The 19,966-nt window shown below is 40.7% G+C and overlaps 1 protein-coding gene across 1 annotated transcript in view; it reads left to right on the forward strand.

The window, feature by feature from the left end:
* Positions 1–19,966, forward strand: part of LOC128790931 (kalirin-like) — a 406,721-nt gene that overhangs the window by 295,851 nt on the left and 90,904 nt on the right. The window contains exons 14-15 of the mRNA XM_053948138.1: positions 8,229–8,424; positions 14,019–14,185. Coding sequence (XP_053804113.1) covers positions 8,229–8,424; positions 14,019–14,185 — 363 coding nt within the window. The remainder of the gene's footprint in view (positions 1–8,228; positions 8,425–14,018; positions 14,186–19,966) is intronic.

Below are 19,966 nucleotides of genomic sequence, written 5' to 3' on the forward strand. Positions count from 1 at the left end.
TAAGAATTGTGGAATAATGTGTACCAGTATGATTGATTGTCAAATTAATTTCTCCTTTTCTAGTCTAGATAAGCCCCCTTCCATCTGTCCAAAGAGCAGTGCCATATTGAACACATCCTTAGTGAAAGACCTCTACCTGCTGCAGCTGTGTTAATCCTTCCTGCACTCACACAAACTGCCTGCAAAATGTGGGTCCTCCTCCTAAACTTGAACATCTTTCTCTTCATTGCTGCTTCTGCCTTGTCAAGCACCCGGTTTCCCATTTCCCCCCCCACCCCCAGCTGTGTGTTCTTGGGTCTGTTGGTTCTTGTGCTCCAAGGAATCCCTTGACATGAGGACCCTTCCCTGGCAGCTCTGGTGAGAGGAAGACTTTCATCTCTGTAGTGGAAGCTGGCATCATGGAGGGATGCAGCTGTGGGAGCCCATCAGCTTTAGGGAAGGCTGCACGTTAGAATTCAGCCTCAGAAAACAGTTATGGCTCATGTTGTCTCTTTCCATCTAGTTTTGGTATTGATATTTGGTATTGGTATTTCCAATTCTGTTAATTTCCCTGCTTTTCTCTCTATCTCTCTCCTTTCTAATTAATAGGGCAAACAAAGTAGTAGGATTTTTAAAAATTCACAAATGGCAAATGAGTGATTTGCCTTTTTGTTTTGCTTAGGAAGTGTCTGTCTTTTGTTCTTTGGGACCTAACCTGCTTTTACTGTTCTCCCCAAATATTGAAATGTATGCCATTGATCACATAACCCATTCCTCTGGCACTCCTTTCTAAACTTACACTGTGCCCGTCTGTTTTGTAGCCCTCCTGGTTTTTGAGCTTTTCTATAATCTTTGCATCTTGACAGAGATTTGGAGTCCGGACAAACTTTAGGATTAATGATTACTGCACAATCAACACTTATTTCCATCTATTTAAGCATTACTGATCTTGTACTTCAGTGAAGTCTGTCAACTATTGCATTTTGTCTTCAGGAAAAATACTTTCCTTTAAGAGAAGCCACCTGCCTATTTCTTTGGCAGGGCAGACCAGCTGTGTTCATTTAGGACTTTTAAGGACTTCTAAGCCTCAGAGGCAGCTTTTGTGCTGTACTGAAGTCATGGCAGGTTTGGCAGATACAAATTTGGTTGCAAATGCACAGGCCCATAGCATGTGCTGCCTGTTCTTTCTTGCCTTAATCTCATTATATTGACAGATATTTACACTCTGGGTTCTCAGGGTAAATTATGAAATCCAAACTATGGCAGCACCTGAAAACAGACATAACAGAAACATGAGAGACCCTGGCTGTCCCTACAGGAGGCTGTTCTGCCCTAAGTTTTAACACACAAAATGAAAGCCCATCCTTTATTTAGGAAACGTGTCTAACTCTGATGCCTGATAGGATTTATTCCTTTACCAAGCCACTGCATGTTTCAAAACAAGACGGAATCGTTGGGATTATATGGTTGGTCTTTCTATCTGATACAGACTCCATTGGGTTTGTGCAGCCAGCCAGGTAACTCAGGAGATTCCATGGAATGTGAATGTGAGAGCTGATCTGCTGTGAGGGAATGGGGAGCAGGGCTGGAGGGGCGAGGGCTGGCAGACATCAGCAGCAGTGCTGGCACCATGCTGAGTGTTTCATACATACAAAGCACAGGTTTGCTCCAGAGTTATGTCCTCAGGAAGATCTGTCAAGTATACTTTGTCCCTTGCTTCAGAAATAGTAATTTAAAGGCTTATTAACCATTATTTGAGTGAATGCAAATGTACAGCAAAATGCTGAGTAAATGTATAAGAACCAAATGGTCAAATGCACTGAGTGGAAACCCCTTAAAAATTACTGCCATGCAGAGTCTTTCTGCATATTTTTCCCTTTAAACTTTTGTAGAGAGATTATCAAATTCACCTGTAGGCCTCTGTAGAATGCTATGACTGAGAACAGGAATAATCTCAGCCAATACATGTCCAGCAACATTTGTTGGTTACCTCAAAAAAAAAAAAAACCTTCCTTCTCTGTAGGCACACAGTTTGTGGTGATTGGGTGTGGGGCTGTGGCCTCATCCCCAATGGGCAGAGCTGTGAGAAGCAGTGAGCAGCACTGACAGCAATGAGCCATGGAGTGCCCAGGGGCACTGACCAACCACCAAAGGGAACAGAGGGCACCCAGGTGCAATGCATGAACATGAGGGATATAAAAGGTTGGGCTAAAGAACAAGAAGGAGGAGATTCTTGCAGCCTTCTGAAGGGACATGATGTTGCTTTGTATGGGCAGGTGCTTGAAACCTTCTGAAGTGGTTTGGTGTTACTCTGGATGGGTGAATGCTCAAAGCCTTCTGAAATTGTATGGTGATACTCTGTGTAGTGAGGCTACCTCAACTGTGACATGTGCTGTGATACTTCTCCCTCTCCTGGAAGTGTCCAGCTCCTTCCCTTGCATGCATTGTTTCCTTTCCTACAATGAGAAATGCTAGACAGAACCTATTTTCTGTAGTCTTAGAGTGATGTGATTCCTATACCAGGATAGTCCTGGGAGGAATTAAGGGGGTTCCCACTGCACAGTAGAAATTGGATCTTGTAAGCTATTTGTTATATTTCAAAAAAAACCCATGATCACTAAAACCTTCACCTGCTGGATATCTAATTTTCCCCCATTCAATTTCTTTGGCTCTATTTCACCTGCTAATTAAATTTTTCAGCCTTGATTTCTTTTGTTGTCTCTTCTGGCTGTTCACAACAATCCCTGAGCACGAATTCAGGAAGAAACAGGAGCCAGCTTTCACAGCAGCTCATTTCACTGTTATTTACAACTCATTTGAGAGTCCCATTCCAGGTATATAACACTAGCTGTACCTTTCAAGAGCATTAGCTGCCTGCATGAAGGTACAAGATGTTTTGTAGCCCCCTCACTGACAAAGAGCTGATGCTCAGATGTGAACTTCTTCATTAGAAATAAGTGTTACAGAGATTTTGAGATAGATTTGAAAGAAACTTCAACCTTTTCTGTTCATAAGATGGGATCCTGTAATGTTTCATGCTTAGTGAGTTTTTGTTTCTCTTTTCCATCTATACTGAGTTTTCCAACTGCATGTCACTTCATTTTAAGGAAAGGAATGCTCTAAGCTGTTCTGGGCACCCTGTGTTTTGGAGCTGAATTCCATTGTTGCTCCAGATATTTTTGGGCTCAAAGGAGTCAAATGCACCCGAGCAGAATCATCACTGTGACAGTCCTTTCACACTTGAGTGGCTCAGGTCCCTGCTAAGCCAGTGTGGCACCTCTGTCTGTTGTCAAAAAAATGGGGTGACACTGTTGTCATTTTGCACAGCATCAGCCAAAACCAAGGCCTGAGAAAGAAGAACAGCAAACTTTCTGCTTCTATGACCTGTAGAAATGACAGTTCCATTTACCCTTTCCTATCTCAGCCTGCTCCTAGACCCACTTACACTGTCACACCCAGTCCTCCGCTCCTTCAGCCTGCTCTGAATGTTCTTACCCTTGGTATTCCTGTTGCCCAATCTCTGGGGAATGCCTTAGAGATCTAGTCTTACCAACTCTATTATAATTCATCTCTTTCTGTACTCACAGACATTCCCTCTGCATCCAGGACATGGAATTTTTTTTATGCCTTCCTGGATCAAATCTTACCTCTCCTCTCATCCATTCCCACTGTTAATCCCAGCTGTATGGCTGTCACTTTTTTTCTCTTGAATTGAGGTAGATCTTGCCTTTTCAGTGCAGATCTGCTCTGTGCCTGTTCTTCCTGTCCTGGCTCACCCCCATGCTCTACCCACTCTTCTCACCTTTGCTTCTCTTCCTACTTGCACCATCATTTTTGTTCCAACCTGCCTCCTACATTTGCTTATTCTTCCCAGGCATCTTTACTCTTTTTCAGATCCCTCTCAAGCCCACTCGCTTTGTGTTGATAGCTTGTGCTCCCAGGATAGAACTTTCTTCCCTCCTCCTCATATGCCCTTCCTCAGCCCGTGCTGCAGAATATCAGCTTCTCTGTGATTCATTCTCCATATAGCATTTATCTTCTTTCACTTAATTCCTCACTTCTCCTCTCCACCTCCTTCAACTAGCAAACAAAATTTTCTGGTTGCTATTAAACATGACTTTAACTCTGGTTGCCATTAAACATGATGTTGAACAAAGAATTAAGGCCAAACAAGCAGTGTTCAAGGCTCACAAGTATCATTTTGTAGAAAATCTCATCATCAGCCCCATACAAAAATATATACTTAAGGATTTAGACAAGAAGCTATTGGAGATGTACAACTGTCTGCACAGCAGCTGCTGCAGCTCTGGCAGGCTCTCTGGCCTAATTCACAAGGAAGCTGCAATGTAGGCATGAGATGCCTGGACTGCTCCTGTTGTCACTATCGCTGCTGCTTTTCACCTGTGTACCTCTTCTCTGCAGCTGTCATTATTCTCCAGGACTGAAGAACATGTCCCTCTCCATTTAGTCATGTTTCCTGCTCATGTTGCATCATGACAAACCCAGGAGGCAGCAAATGCAGCAATATTGCAGGAATGGGAATTTGGATATATTAAGTTGCTGCTTTAGGAGGATTCCTGCCTAAAAGCTTTGTGGTCTAGACTGTGGTCAGTGTGTCTGCATGGAAAAACAGACCTGGCTGCCATAGTCTGTGTATCCATAATTGCTCTAGGATAGTCTCATGGAGCTCACACAAACCCAGCATTTACTCATGTGCTTCCTCCCTTTCTCTGATAGGGATATCTCACTTCATACTAGAGTGGGTTCACTGCCAGTGTTGCTTCTCCTCCCATTCTCATGGCAGCAGGAGCATCTGTTTCAGGTGAAGAATGACAACATGTGCTTCCTAGGCTCATTGGAATCAACAGCTTTCTCCCATCAGTACTCCTGGGTTGTTTGACCTTTCTTTAGTAATAGGGAGCTGCTTCTTGGCCACTGACCCCATATGACCCACAGAAAAGGGGGGTGGCTCCTTCCAAGGAGTTGGCTGAAGTTTGGCTGACAATGAGTCACATGCAGCTTTCCTTGGAATAGTGTGGGAACCAGGGGATAAAGCTGCTGCTTGTGCTAGTGTAGGCCTTGCACTGCTGCTCTCATGACCCTTCTGCTTTGGTAAAATTACTTTCTTAAGCCACAGCAGAACAGAACAGAGCTCCGCTCTTCTGTTACAGCAGGACTTCCCTTCTCTCACTGCATGTGAGGGGTGCTAAGCTCTGTTTAGAATCACTAACACTGGTAAATAAAGTGAATAAAATATGAAGTGCTGTCAGTTCTTCCCACCAAAACACAGGAACAGGGTAAATTAATCAGCCATTCTTATTTGTCAAAAGGGAATAAAACAAGTTCATGGCCAAGTGACCCTCATTTATGAGAGAATTCCTGACAGAGGCCCAGTGCAATTGGATCTTGCCACAGCTTAGGGGATAGGACACTTCTGTTTAATGCAGTCTGAGTTTTATCAGAGATATCAAGGTCTGATTCATCTGTGAAAGCATCCATGTTTTAGACTTGAAAAGTATATGGCTGTAGTTAACAGAGCTGCCTAATCACATCTTCTTCCTCAAGTAAAAGAACTCATTTTCCCTATACACAAATCAAACCCGTAAATTCAGACTTTGGCACTATTTCCAAGTGGTCCTGTTTGAAGCACAGAAAATCCTGGTATTTTGAGGCATTGTCTGTACAGACAGAAAAGGAAATGTCCTAATGAGATATGCAAAGCAGCATGGTCTCTGGAATAGGGCACCAGATTGAGATTCAGGAAACCTGGGTTGTTATCACAGCCCTGCTATTGCTTCTTGCCTTAGTGTGCTTTAGATTCCCTGCTAGCCATCTGTTTGTAACTCAGAGCAATGTGCCCAGCCTTCCTGTACCCACTTAGCCTGAGAAATTTGGTGTTGTTCCACCTCTTGCTGTGTCTAATTCCTTCCTCTCTTCCCCTGGCCCCGCAAATGGGATGACTGTCACTTCTTCATCAGCCCTCACTCAAAGGCTACTTCCCTCCTTCCTTCTTCCCTCCACTGGTGGCTGTGCTCTTGGCCTGGCAGAGCTGGAACTCACTCTGACAGCTTTGTTACTGCTGGATGTGTCCAGAGCTGCTCAGGTGCAGGTTTAGCCTCTGTTCCTGGCCCTGACAACGTGACATGGAGCACCATGGGCTGGCCTCCTGCATTGTTAATCAGCCTGTATCCTCACTGTCTGTGCCATCCTTTCCTCCTTAGCTGGAACACTGACTGCATCTGGGGAGTGTGGATAACAGAGCAAAACCCCTTTTAGCTCCGTTCTCCACAAGGCACAGGGAGATGTTTAGGTGCCTGGTGGAAACTGGTTGCCTGGAGCCATCCTTCTCCTGAGAGTCTGCAGATGCCTCTCTGCTGCAGACCTGTCTTGGACACTCTCAGCTGATGGGCAAAAACCAGGAAGAACAGGAAGAATGGTCAGGAAGAACAATTTCCCGGTGCTGGAGTGGAAATTATTGTAGATTTAACAAAAACAATAGTGTTTAATGTCCCTTCTGCAGCCAAGTGGAGAAGTTACCAAGAGAAAGTTCTTCTGATTCACTTATATCATGAGCTTTTCCATTAGAAAGAGCAGAAAGGACTTTACACTGAACTTTGTGTTACTGTCAGGGCTGTAGGAACCTGAGCTCACTCTGAATTAATCCTCTTGTTTGTAGTTTGAAACGAGTTCAAGTTTGCCTCAGTTCTGATTACTGTTAGCTGAGCATCTGCCCCTAAATGTAAATGTATCTGGTAAAACTCTTCTCCACCATCAGCTTTGGACATTTTCCCCTAACTGTTAAGTCTGCCAATAAGTCTCCACAGTCCATGGACTCCTGCTGTGATATGTGAATGAATCAGAGGCTGCTGGAATCAGGAATGGGGGCAAAGACAGCATAGAGATAGCTATTATTTAAAGGTAATTGAGTGGAATGGGCAAAGGAACAAGCTGAAGAAAAATAGAAACCCCTCGGGATATCCACACTCTGCCTTCTCCGCAGATGAGTCCCAGGTTCTTCATTGAGTAAGTCTGCTTTTCTACTTCTCTCAAAAAAGAGCCTAAAACAGGCACTTTTTCCTTCTAGTGCAAAACTCTGCTCTTGTCCATTCTAATGTGAGAAAGGCTGAGAACTGGTCCATTTGGGTCCTCTTCCTGAGTCTGTGTTGCATATCATGTATGTTTTCTGGAAAGGAAAGCTGAATGGAAAATTTTGAATCTTGGTTCCTTAGGAAGCTAAACGTCTCATTGCACACAGGCCCTGAAGAGCACTTTTAGTGAGAAGCAGAGAACTTTTCACTGCATCATAATGTGCACAAGTGGGAATGTAGATACCTACTTTTAGCTCTCCTGAATTTAGCTATGAGGAATTGACCTATTAATCAGAATTAAGTCATTTATTTAATAATTTTCAATCCTCCTAAGACTTGTATTCTGCACTGTACAACTTAATTCCCATTTCTCTTGTTCCCCCTCCCTCATTCACTGTCACTAGCACGTTCCCTCTTTTTTGTCTGCAGCAGCAGAACCTAGGTTGAGGTGAGACTGGGCTGCTTAGGTGGACACTAGATCTTGCTTTAGTCGCACAGGCAAAACTGGAGGACTTTTATACCAGCTGCCTACTGTGGAGAAAGATGTAAAATGCAGAAGATCCAATAAAGGGACTGTTAAAATCGTCAGCCTGTGTGTCACAATTAGGAAGCAGAGAAAGCAAAGAAGATTTTGCATGTTCCCAAGAGTTACTGGCAGGTCTTTGGTTACAGCCAGGTATCATTTGGGAATCTGTAGATGATTCACCTAAACCTTGAGTGTGATGTTTCTGTGTTGTGCATTACATCTGTGATATGTAACATATAATGTGTTGCAAAATGAATGTTTTAGAAACATTCAGGACATTTTGGGATTGTGTGGTTGCAGGTTGCAGGGTGGTTTGTAATTCTGGAAGCATTATTTTTTCATATAATTTGAATATATTCAGAAACATTTTTTTCTACCATCAATGAGAATATAGTGGGTATTCTCTTCCAGTGTCCTTTGGGATATGTAAGAAAAAAGGAAGGTGACAGTTTTTGTTGGACTGATAATCTTTTCATGGATCCTCACCTAAGAAAAATGTGAAGTGTCACCATTAAGTGGGCAGGATCTGGAGTTTGAAGGTTTCTGGATCAGAGTCAAAATGCGAAGTATTTTCTGATCCAAATATTGTTTGAGAGTAAGATATTTCATTGAGTGTCTGTCTTCTGCCCATGAAGGTTACAGCAGAGCTGGATGCTTGGAATGAAGATCTGCTGAGGCAAATGAATGATTTCAATACTGAGGATCTCACTCTGGCTGAGCAGCGATTGCAGCGTCACACTGAGCGGAAACTGGCCATGAACAACATGACCTTTGAAGTCATCCAGCAAGGGCAAGACTTGCACCAATACATCATGGAGGTCCAGGCTTCAGGTGAGAAGAACAATGTGATATCTATTTTACATAAACAAACAAACAAACAAACAAAAAAAACCACAGAAACCAAAAAAAACAAGAAAAAGCCCAAACCCCCAAAATGCATAGCAAGCCGAAATACCTCAATACATGTCAAATAAGCTTTTAACATAAGTATAAGCAATACCTGTCTTTCTACTCCCAGAACTGTTCCACAAGTTTTGAGAATTTTGATTCAGGATTTTATGTAAAAACCTGCTATTTCTTTGAGAAAGAACAACAAACTGATTGAGGAAGTGAAGCTGAATTTCAAGTTTCATTCAGAAAGTTTCACAGCTGCAGGATGGAGTGTGTGATTGACTCCACATTGGATAGAGAGGGGAGGGCAAAACAAGTTCCTTGTCCTTGCTCCAGCTCAGAAACAAGCACTGCAGTCATGAGCTACAGATCCTTGAGCTGGGCAGTCAGACCCAGGTCTGGATGCAGTCTAGTTGTTCTAGACTCCTAAACTTGTTAATCTTAATGCAAATTGACTTTAGTGAGAGTCAAACTGACCAGATGGGCTGGCTCCATTCTCTGCAGACTCAAGTACCTTCTCCCTGTTCCCCATTTCAGGGTGCAGACATGCCCGAGGGAAAGAGAGAGAGTAAAGGGAGAAAGAATCCAGTTATCCAAGAGTCCTCTGGGAAAGTATCCAAATATGAGAGCCTTGAAACCAGTAATGAAATGGAACTCTTGTTTCCAGCCAGTTCTACTTGGAATTGTTTTGTGTAAAAAGGGAATATGGTAAACCATACTGGAATTCTCCTTTTCAGAGTGCACTTAAAGGTAGCAACTTGGGTGTAAAAAAGCCTTTTGAGATGTGCTCTTAAATGAAAATCTTTCTTAATTTTGATAGGGAGTCTGTCTGATGCTTCTCAGAATAAGGGAATCTCTAACACATCCTAAGAGTCAAAATTTTTGTTTCCTTGCATTTTGCATCTGGAAAAGGACTATCATAATTCAGATTAATCACTGCATAAAGCCCAGAAGTGAATGTTACTTGTGTAGTGCTTTAACCTTCTAAAATGTTTGGAAAGTTTGCAAAGCAAGAGCAGTTCCTCTTCTTTCCCTCATTTGAAATAAAAAGAATTTTATGGTATTATTCTTTGGCAAACATTTTACCTCTAGGCACCTACCTTCAGAACATTCTGGCAGTATCCAGCCTGATTTGGCAGGCTGCACTCAACAGAGGCTTGAGGGCTGCTTCAAGAGGATGTTGTGAACTAGATAATTCTGTGAGCCTCTCTGAGATCTGCCCACACGATGTCTGGCTCTATGCTTCAGCCTCCCTGCTATCTGAGTTAGAAAACTTGTCCTAAGACATTGGTTAAGATGTTTGTGCTCTTTGTTTGTTTTTTCATCCTGAAGGAATCCATGGAAGGTAAAGAATATGATCCAGAACAGAGCACAGTCAGGAGCCTCAATGACTGATTTTTAGAAAATAAAAAATAAATTCTGTGTTTGTCAAGAAGTTAGAAACAACTTCTTTTGGATTGCTGACAAAAGGTTAGCAACTCAATGAATTGACTTGTAAAATGTTTTTGTAAGATTCTCTAAGGCCACTTTCTGTGAAGCCTACCTAATAAAAATCCACTGCTCTCAAAAGCAGGGAGGCAGAAGTCCCATGGGGATGTAGAGTAACTGTAGTCAATCAAAGGTAATGGCCATGTCTACTATGCATGGAATGCTAAATGCTGGGAGAATGGAAAAATAACGGAGAACGATAGTACTTGGGAGCCTACTGCTTCTTATTTCAATAAAGAACAGTTATACTTCATAAAAAAAGGTTTGAATTTTACTCCCTCTTCCTGAATCCTTTATCATAGCCATTCAGGGCATAGGGTAGGGGATGATTTTTCTTAACTGCCAGAGCTGAAAACTTGCAGAGATTCTGAGAAATGAGCTGCTATTGCTGCTTCCTATTGTACACTGTCACCACTGCTACAATCAAAACTCAGCTGTAGCCACGGAAGATAGAGCCAGAAAAAAATGTGATTTTCCAGAGCCATTCTACCTAACCAGCCACCCTTAATTGACCAAGTTTCTTCCCTTCCCTATAACTCTCTTTGAGCTTTATTCTTTTCAACATACCACACAGGAGACTGACTTGTCTTGGAGGTCTTTAAGCCAGCAAGTCTGTCAGATAAAATTACATCCATGTGCTGCCATTTATGATGTCTTTTTTACTTGGAGGTCTTGAGGAGGTAGAAAAAGAAGGTTTTGGACATTCAGCCATGATTTTTGCATGTCTGTTGCAGATTTGGAGCACTGATCCTTACTAGGCTGTGGAGTATCTGGCAATCCCTGTGAACATTCTTATGTTGGTACAATAAATCCAGTGGTTCTGTGATGCACCAGGTCAGACTCTGTGGATATTGAGGGCATCCATACAATCGGGCTTCTCTGCAAGCCCAGTATTTCCAAAGTTCCATCCAGCTCAGGGTTATGTTCCTGTGATTCCTTCCAGTACTCCAGCACATGCAAGTGAGCCTGGATTAGACTGTTTTCTCCATCAGAATAATTATTTTTTAAAGAAATGTTTGGTTTTGTTAGAAAATAGGTAAGATCTGGAAGTCAGGTTGCATTTCCTGAAATTTTGCTGTACTTGCAAATTGTTGCTAAAATCTGTGTCAATCAGGAAACTTATTTGTATGTAGAGAATATTATAGTAGTATTCTCAACAAGACTGGAGTTTCTAATAAGCCAGCCCTTTCTGTTTCAAGGAACCTATCTGCTATTTTTCCTATTTGATTTTAGCTCTTCTGCTGATAGCAAAGCTAAATATGTGGGTAAATACTCACAGAAATGGTTATTGGTTTTTCTGGATGCTTGACTCAATACGTTGAAGGAGCCTGGTATTTCCAGAAGTGACAACTTGGACAATTCTGAGAAATCCATTTCCCACAGAAAGTTTAGGATAATTATTCAGGAGTAATTCAGCACTTGGGCCCAAGCTGTGGTGATGTGTCAGGTAATTTATTAGCATATGCACCTTAGTCTGATTCTAGGCATTAAAAGCAATTGCACTCTAATTGCTGGTTAATTGATTGTGCAAATTTATTTGATTAATAAAGTCCATTTGCATTGTCAATATCACTGTCATAATGAGCCCCCAGTGGGGGTCTCTAATGGTTTACAGAGCTCCTTTTTATATCTTAGTCAAATTGCTTCTAAGTCAAACCTGAAATACACTGTAGAGCTGAAGTTGGGGATATTTATTCAGTACCTGCCTGATACGTGTAAGATTCAAAGTCCTTTTGCTTCCTGTTCATCAAGCTAACATTGTGCACCTCTTTTCCAAGTGTTGCATTGCTTAAAAGGGAAGTAGAAATCTATTTCATTTGCTTTGTGATGTCCTTTATAGTTAATTATAACTGTAGTTTATATTGCAAAGAAGAGAATATAAACTCTGCTATCACAGGTTCTTAATATTTCAGCATAAGGCAGGTTTAAAGCAGTTTCAGAACAGTTTTGTACAGTTTAAAAAGTACTACCCCTTCCTTAGACTGAATTGTATCTCACATTGCAAGCAGTTCAGGTGTCACTAATGTATGTTTTGTAGGATGCCAGTTAGTGTGGCTCAGTACTCTTTCCCGTAGGATTTTTTAAAAACATTTTCAATTCAATATCACTCACTTGACATCTGCTGCACTGTTTGAGGCAGTAGAAGAAAATGGCAACCAAGTTCATTTTATCAGAAAGTCAGCTGTGCTTTTCTAGCTGTCAAAACACAATGTAAAGATAATATCTATGAAATTATTCAGGAAACAAGGCTTTCTATTTTGCCAACCAATACTTGAGAAGAAAAAGCGCTCTCACCGCATGTGCTGGCACCACAGAATAAATCTGCGTGACATGTGACAAGCAGGAAAGGGCAGATCATTCATCATGGGGAGCACACACTGCCCTTGGATAGCATCCCAGGCAGTTCCCTGGTTGCTGCTGATGAGTTAGCACGACCAGAACTGCACCAGCTGAGTGTGCGGGAGGGAAAGCTGTGCATTTAATACCCAATAGGTGGGGTGAAGTCAAGCATACAAAAAGCCATCATGTCCTCAGGATACAGAACCATATGCAGGCTAATTGCAGCAACAATGCCTGGTGTCTGGCAATTGAAAAGAACTTCACTCCCAAGAATAGAAACATATATTAAATTTCCAGTTTTAAATGGGAAGCCAGGGGCCATTCCACTTTATTTGGTAATGAAGGAACTGTTTTGTTTTGGCTGGGAAAGGGAATAAGCCAATCATTTGCATTCCCATGTGCTTTTTTCTGATAAAACCAGAAACCAGGGATAGGGTTAGTAATAAGGTCGTATTTATTTTGGGTGCTGTACTGTGTAGATACCGCTGAATTAAAGTCATGAGTCTCTGAGGAGGATAAAGAGGGAGGTAAAGACAACTTTCTAAATGGTTTTCAAAAATAGTGTCCAAGACTTTTTTTCAGCAGCTTCTAATTAACACATTTCTTTTTTAATGCTGTATTATTCTGTTGAATCAAATGGCTTTGGAGGAAAGTGCAGTGTTTTCTCAGCATTACTGCAATCGTATTATTTTTATGTTAGGTTCCTTATCCTTCCTGCTTCGAGGCCAATGGCAAAATTCCAGTAGACCTTCATAAGGGAAGAGTCAGGCCATTATTAGTTTGCAATCCCAGGGACTGCAGTAACATGGGATGACATCATATTTCCTCCAGGCCAAACCTTCCAGTTGCACTGGTAGTGAACCCAGCACTGCAGTTCCATCAGTGGCACCCAGAAGGGAAGTGTGAAGCTCTGGACTGTATTTCATGTAACCACTACACACAAGGCTCACAGTGTCAGGAAAACATTCAGGAGGTAGGAAGGGCCTCAGGAAGTCTCTTTTTTTAAATCTCCTGATCAAGTCAGGGCCATGAAATCAGACGAGGCCTTTGAGGGGTTAGCAAGTTCATGTAGGATGCAAGGGAGGGGGATGTGGTACTAAGACACCCTTTCTGTTTGCTGTGTGAGGATTGGACAAAAGTCAGTCTGTGGAATAATTCTGAATGAACTAAAGTCTGATTTAAAATAATTCATTGATGATGATCCTCTACAAGCATCCAGATAGAAAAAGGTTTTCTCTATGGAGTTCCCTGCACTTGTAGCACTACTGTAGATCTATTTGACTTTTTATATTTTCTTCCTTATCTCTTTTCTCTTCTAGGTTTTTTTTTTTTTCAACATGCATTTCAAACAAAATATAAGTTTGTGAATTACCCTAAAAAACTGAGGATTTTTTTGTCTTTTTTAAAATTCGATGTTCATGCAAGTTTTTGAGCAAGACTGTGCTTAAGTCAGTCCGACTGGCCACATGCTGATGAGTCAGATAAGCAATGGCCACCAGAGAAACACCACTTTGTAGAAAAATGTAGTGATGAAGATTAGGGAGCTGTGAAAGCCAAATATTACATGTGATAAAGTTAAGTGAGAAAGAATTACTCAGACAGTTGCAATTCAATGTGTTAAATGGCAAAAAATTTTGAAGTTTCCACTTATGCAAAATTGAAATTTCAAGTAAGTGCAATAATCTCTCTCTCTCTGCATGTTACAGGCATTGAGCTGATCTGTGAAAAAGACATTGATCTTGCAACCCAGGTTCAAGAACTGCTGGAATTCCTTCATGAGAAACAGCATGAGCTGGAGCTCAATGCTGACCAAACTCACAAGAGGTTAGAGCAGTGCCTGCAGCTCCGGCACCTCCAGGCTGAGGTCAAGCAGGTGAGAGTTGTCAACCACTCATGAGGGGCTTGAGGGGGTTTTCAGCCATTACATACATTCACACTGCTAAGCCAGTGTCTGCCGAGGCACTGACCTTTAGGTGGGCAGTCTAAATCCCCCTTTCCTTAACAGTGCTTGATTTGCTGACAGGTTACAGAATGGCCCTTTGCAAATAAGAAGGGGCTCTGCTCTCCCAAGTGTGCCTGGTTTTGGCTTCATGAGCAGTTATGGGAATTCTGTGCAGAACTGACCATGTACCTTCTCAAATGGAGAAACGGCCTCAGACTCCAAGTGTTCTGGGAATATAATTATTTGATTTGTGACCAGATTTAAGCTGAGGTGGAAAACAGGCCCAAAGCAAAGGAAACTGAGCTGTGAGGTCTAAGTATGATGTTATATTCGTTTCACCTTTTCATTTATTGCTATACATCTCTTGTCTTGCAGGTATCTTTAACATCTTCCGGTGATTTAAAAAATTCTGTCAGTGGTCTCTAGATCCCAGGACTTGTTTAGACATCTTAGTATTATTAAACTGCCTTTCTTTCAGATTTCATCCTAGCATAGGCAGTCATGTTCTGCCTCCCTTGGTTTTCCCTAACATTTAATTTGGATGCCTCATGTTTCTTTGTTTTCCTTTGCTGCACAGGATAACATTACACTTCCTGCTTCCTAGCCCATAGGTGGCTTCACACTCTAGTGTATGTCTGTCTTTTTACTGAATGTTATTGATTTCATCAGGAAAACCAAGAATGTTGTTCCAGACATCTGGAATATTCAGTTTTCCATTTTACTATAAAAATAGTTGGGCTGGGGGGTGGTGTTGGGACAAGTGTCCAAATACGAGGTGTTCATGAAAGATATCTGCTCATTTGTTTACTTAAACACATACACACACTCTCTGAATTCTCAGTACATATGATCATAAATATTCACTTTTGATGACAGAATAACTGAGTGATGCTTTATCTGAATTGCTTTATCATTGCCAGCAAAAGAAATCCTTCACACTCAGCAAACTGGCAGCACTAACAGCAAAGAAAACTATGTTTTCTTTCAAAGTCCACTTTGATGTGAATATTTTTCAATTCTACCTAAAAGTAGCATAGAACTCTCCTAATTTTTATTTTTAAAATATGGTCATTTTGCATTTGTGATTATTGAAGATCAGCATCTCACGAAGTTCTAGAGCTCTGTAGACTGCTTGGTGTTCTTCTGAAAAAAAAAAAAAAAAGAAAAGAAACCAAGCAAAACCCAGAAATATTCTGTGATATTTATAACCACATCTTAACATGATTATGAAGTATATACTTTTTTTTTCCTATAGGTTTCTGAAGTTTCTTATACACAGCTTAGCTAAGCTTGGAGGTATATGTGATAGATTTATGGTAAAGCAGAGCCATTTTAATTTATGACAGAAAGCAGAGAGGAGTTACATGTGTAGCAGAAAGGCTAAAGATGCAGGTTGCTCACTTGTCTGGGATGGAGTGCAGTCAGCCATTCAGTGGCAGTGCAGCACTTTCTGCAGGTACCTGATGTTATTTGCCTTATTATCAAATATCTGCTGGTCCTTAACTATTTTACAACTGAAATCTACCCAAAGGAAGTGGTTATAGGACTGAGCTAATACTTACTGTGAGAGAACAGCTGCCTTGAATTAGTATTTCCTTAACAGAGCTTGGGACCATCGGAGGTTTTGTTATTATGTGACCTCTCGGCAAACCAGTAGTGAAAAAACATTTTATTTGTTCAGCTGAATACTAAGCGCGCCTTTGCTTGTTAACTTATAAATTACCACAGCTACAATCTCCCTTAGAAAGAGGCAAGTTAAAATATTTCTATGTCCTATCTACTTGGTTTCCTGTAAATGAGTCATATTCCCAACCATTTAGTGAAATTGGGAAATATATTGATTTTGGCTTGTAGTTCATCTCCAGTCTGGTCCAGGTTTCCTTCACTTTCAGTTTAGTGCATCTGAGATGATGGATGATCTCATTACCAAATTGCTCTTTCTCTTGTGAATGAGTTGAGATGTGGTTGTTGCAAGACACCTCCTGTAGCTGTGTTAAGTTCTGCTGACAGAGTAAAATTGGTCAAAGCTGCTGCATGTACATGTGTTTGCATTCTGATATAATAGCTCATGGAAATAAAAAGTCCTTTAACTGTCTCTGTCTATTTAAGTTTCATTTACCAGAGATTTCTGCTTTATATCATATGCACCAAGGGTTTGAATGCCAAGACAATGAATTGAAGTTTGGGGCCATTAAAGTGGAACAATTCCAAAAGAGATGTTATGTGAACTGCTTTAGAGTGGAAATAGTAAAGATCAGTAATTCACAAGGTCTTTGTTATTAAGAAAAATTCTGACCAAGCCTGATTTTCCCTCATTTGGATCCTCATTTCTGACAGAAAAAATAGAGCTTGGACTGCTCACATAAAAGTAATAGCAGAATAGATTTGTGGAGATCAGTTTAAAAAAACAAATTCTAATGCTGTGCCTGCAGCTGTTTGGCTTCCCCATCCCCTTAATTTATCTTTGCATGGTTTGGGCTTTTTTTTTTTTTTTTAATAAGTTTTGAACTTGACCTGATTTGCTCCAAGATATCCTGAAGGTGTCCCACTATACTTGCTTTCCAGGTTGTTTTGAAGTATATTTAATCTTTTTTAATGTGCTTGTTATCCATCTATTTTTTGCTGTTTGGCATTAGATTTGCTTCAAAATATATATGCCCAAAGGATGATGGGAAGTAGTCATTTGAGAGACACTGAATATGTTTGTTTTTTTCCTAATCTAATGTCAAATAGCTCCTGGAAAACGGATGAAGTTTTAAACATGGTTAAAATTACCAGAAGCTGTCCTTGATGGTTAGGTCTGTGTTAGTAAAAGCTTCTGAAGGAAGCTGCAAAGGGTCTGGAGGTGTAAAAGATTCACTTATATTGTTTTGTCTTCTAAATTTAAAAATCTTTTTTTATCTGACTGGACAGGTATCCATAGCAAGGCCCTAAGTCTTTTTTAGAAACACAAAGGAAGGCATTCTGACTAAACTGAGCAGTAGACAAAAGCGCTGCATGGTACAGAGCTCTCATTTCTTAAGGATGGCTAAACAAGGGGTACCTCAATCTTTATTTTTCCTGTAGAGTCTGGCTCCGTGCTGAGTGAAGATGGCAGAGTTCCAGGGAAAAAATTAGGAGTTTTAGAAGAATTTGGTGCTATTATTTAATTACAGAGAATCCCTGTACAGGAGCATAGCCTCTCTAAACCAAATTGGAGTCAAAGGTGGGAGTTGTTTCAGAGTTGTGGCAGTTTCCCTGTTAAACAACCCATGCCTTGAAGTAAAACTGTTCTCCAGTGACAAGTGGCTTTTTTACAAGTTCCCATAAAAGTGTTTCTGCTTCTCTGTTATAAAAAATTGTTAGGATGTATAACAAAGTCTTTGAAGATTTATTTAACTCCAGTATTATTTAATCATTGCTTCTGCAAAGCTGATAAAATCTGTAATTTGTAGAAAATGTCTGTTTAAAGATATCTTTTTGAGTTGGCATGTCTGCACATTGCTAAATAATGGTGAAACTATTAATATGGGAAATAATCATAGAAGTGCTTTGGTCCTGTATTAGGAGCTTTTCTATATATTTTAATGAAAAGGTATTAAGCACTATATGAGTAGAGGTCAATTTGTGAGCAGGTCTTGTAAACCAGATACAAATGTGTAAATGCCCCCTTCCAGCCAGTTCCCTATTCTAAACCAGGGACTCAAGCAATGTCTCTGCAAGGCTTTTGAACTTAGACTTAAGAAGCTTTGGTTGTGAAAGTGAATTTTTTTTCCTTACTGTATGTAAACAACACAAGTAAGAGAGAAACACTACTATGAAAATAGCCAATGCAAATTTCAGATAAGGCTCTAACATTTAAATGCCAGACTTCTCAAAGTAGAAAAGGGTTACTGTGTAAATGCTTCCAAGAAAAATTTGCTAGTGCTTGGGTGCTCCTTGGACCTGAAAAAAGGGATGTAGGAACCCCAGAATGGGTGTCCAACCCCATGCTCTGGGGGAAGGAGAGGGGCAACTACTCAGGGGTGGCAGCAGCCTTAGTCAGGAGCAGTGCTGGCAGCATTGCTGGCACATGGAATCTACCAGTCCACCTGAACTGCTTTTCCCTGGATAATTTGAGTCTGCAAGACTCTTGAAAAGAGGGATGAATATGTGTTGTTAACACAAGAGGAAACCTGGCAGACTGTGTGGTGTCTCTTCCTAATCAAGTTGCTTTGTTTTAAGACTGAGTTTCCATGTATTTTTTTGTGATGTTTCACTATTTAGAGGCTCAGATATTTGTGTGAAATCGGTGTCAAACTGTCTGTGGCAGTTTTTGAAAAACTCAGCTGAAATGAAAGAAAGGAAAAAAAAAATGTTGTATTTTTAGCATACACACTCAGTATTTTCTACATTCCAAATAGTCCGAGGCTGGTTACATTGCAATTTGTAAAACATGAAAGCATCTCTTGCCACGTGGTGTCCTCAATTCAGGTCTTTCCCAGGTTCAGTGGTCCTTTGGTTAACTTCAGAGTTTGGTGCCATGCAGTTGGTAATAATGCAGGGTTCAAGTCTGATGGGTTATAGAAAATGCCAGACAATACAATTTCCACATGATAACTCAACTGCTTTTTCTTTAAATCGTGATGCATTTACCACAGGAACAATTACACCTGCTGATGAAAGAGAAATGAATGAAATTAAATCTTCCACACTGCTGTACTGAGCAGAATGTAATTTTCTACAAATTAGGGTCAGCTACATGTATAGATGTCTCCCTTTTTTCTCCTAGGGAAAACTCATTTTTTACCCTACAGGGAACTGAATGGTACTAACTAGGGTCATGCATGATGTAGGGATGAAAAACAAAGCAATAAAAAAATCCCTGTTTCCTCCAGGCAATTAATGGATCACTTGTAGAAAATGATAGTACAAAAGGGAGATTGCTATGTAGACTATTGCAGAAAAGTCAATTTTGGAAGTCATGAGCTAAATTTAGGGCAGTGATTGAGCAGTCAGGATTTCCTGTGGATCTGTGAATTGGACTCAGCAACTTTCTGGCTTTACTGGACTAATATGACACCTTCACAGGTAGAAAAAAGGCTTTGGGACAACACAGGAAAGAACTTGCATGTGTGTTCTGGGTGCTAATTTCCTAAACACGTGTCTTAAAATAGCAGAAAATGTTGCTGCTTAAATGAGTACAAGCTTGATGGATTAATTATGTACATTTAGGATGTGATTCTGCAGTCATTACAGCATGGATTGCATGTCTACAAATAATTTTAACACATCTGAAGTAAAGCCTCTTGATTAAACACAAAATGCAAGACTTGACATTTTTTCCTAGCTGCGTGCAGGTGGAAACTCCAACTGCATCTTAACTCCATGCCAAATGAATCCAACTGTGTCCTCTCCCTCCTCCCCACTAAGCTCAGACTTTTGTGTGAAAGAGACATAGGCAAGTGAAGCAGAGAGGTGTTGCAAAATCTATGATTCCTGTCAGAAATTTGAAAAGATGTTTAAATTCAAATCTCCCTCATTATGCTTTGTGGTTTTGCTATGGGGTATTTGCATAGGGGCCCATTCATTTTTGTGATCAAACCTCGAAAATGAATGTTCTTTGCTATCCAAATATCCATGTAAAGGGAGTTTAATTCTTCAAGCAATAACTTTTTCAATGAGATCTTTGCCTCTTGTGTGTCATTAAGACCTTATGCTAGGATTTCTTTCTGCTCACAGCTTCAGCCCGAG

Source organism: Vidua chalybeata, chromosome 7 (assembly GCF_026979565.1).
Source record: "Vidua chalybeata isolate OUT-0048 chromosome 7, bVidCha1 merged haplotype, whole genome shotgun sequence".
In the NCBI taxonomy this organism is placed as follows: domain Eukaryota; kingdom Metazoa; phylum Chordata; class Aves; order Passeriformes; family Viduidae; genus Vidua; species Vidua chalybeata.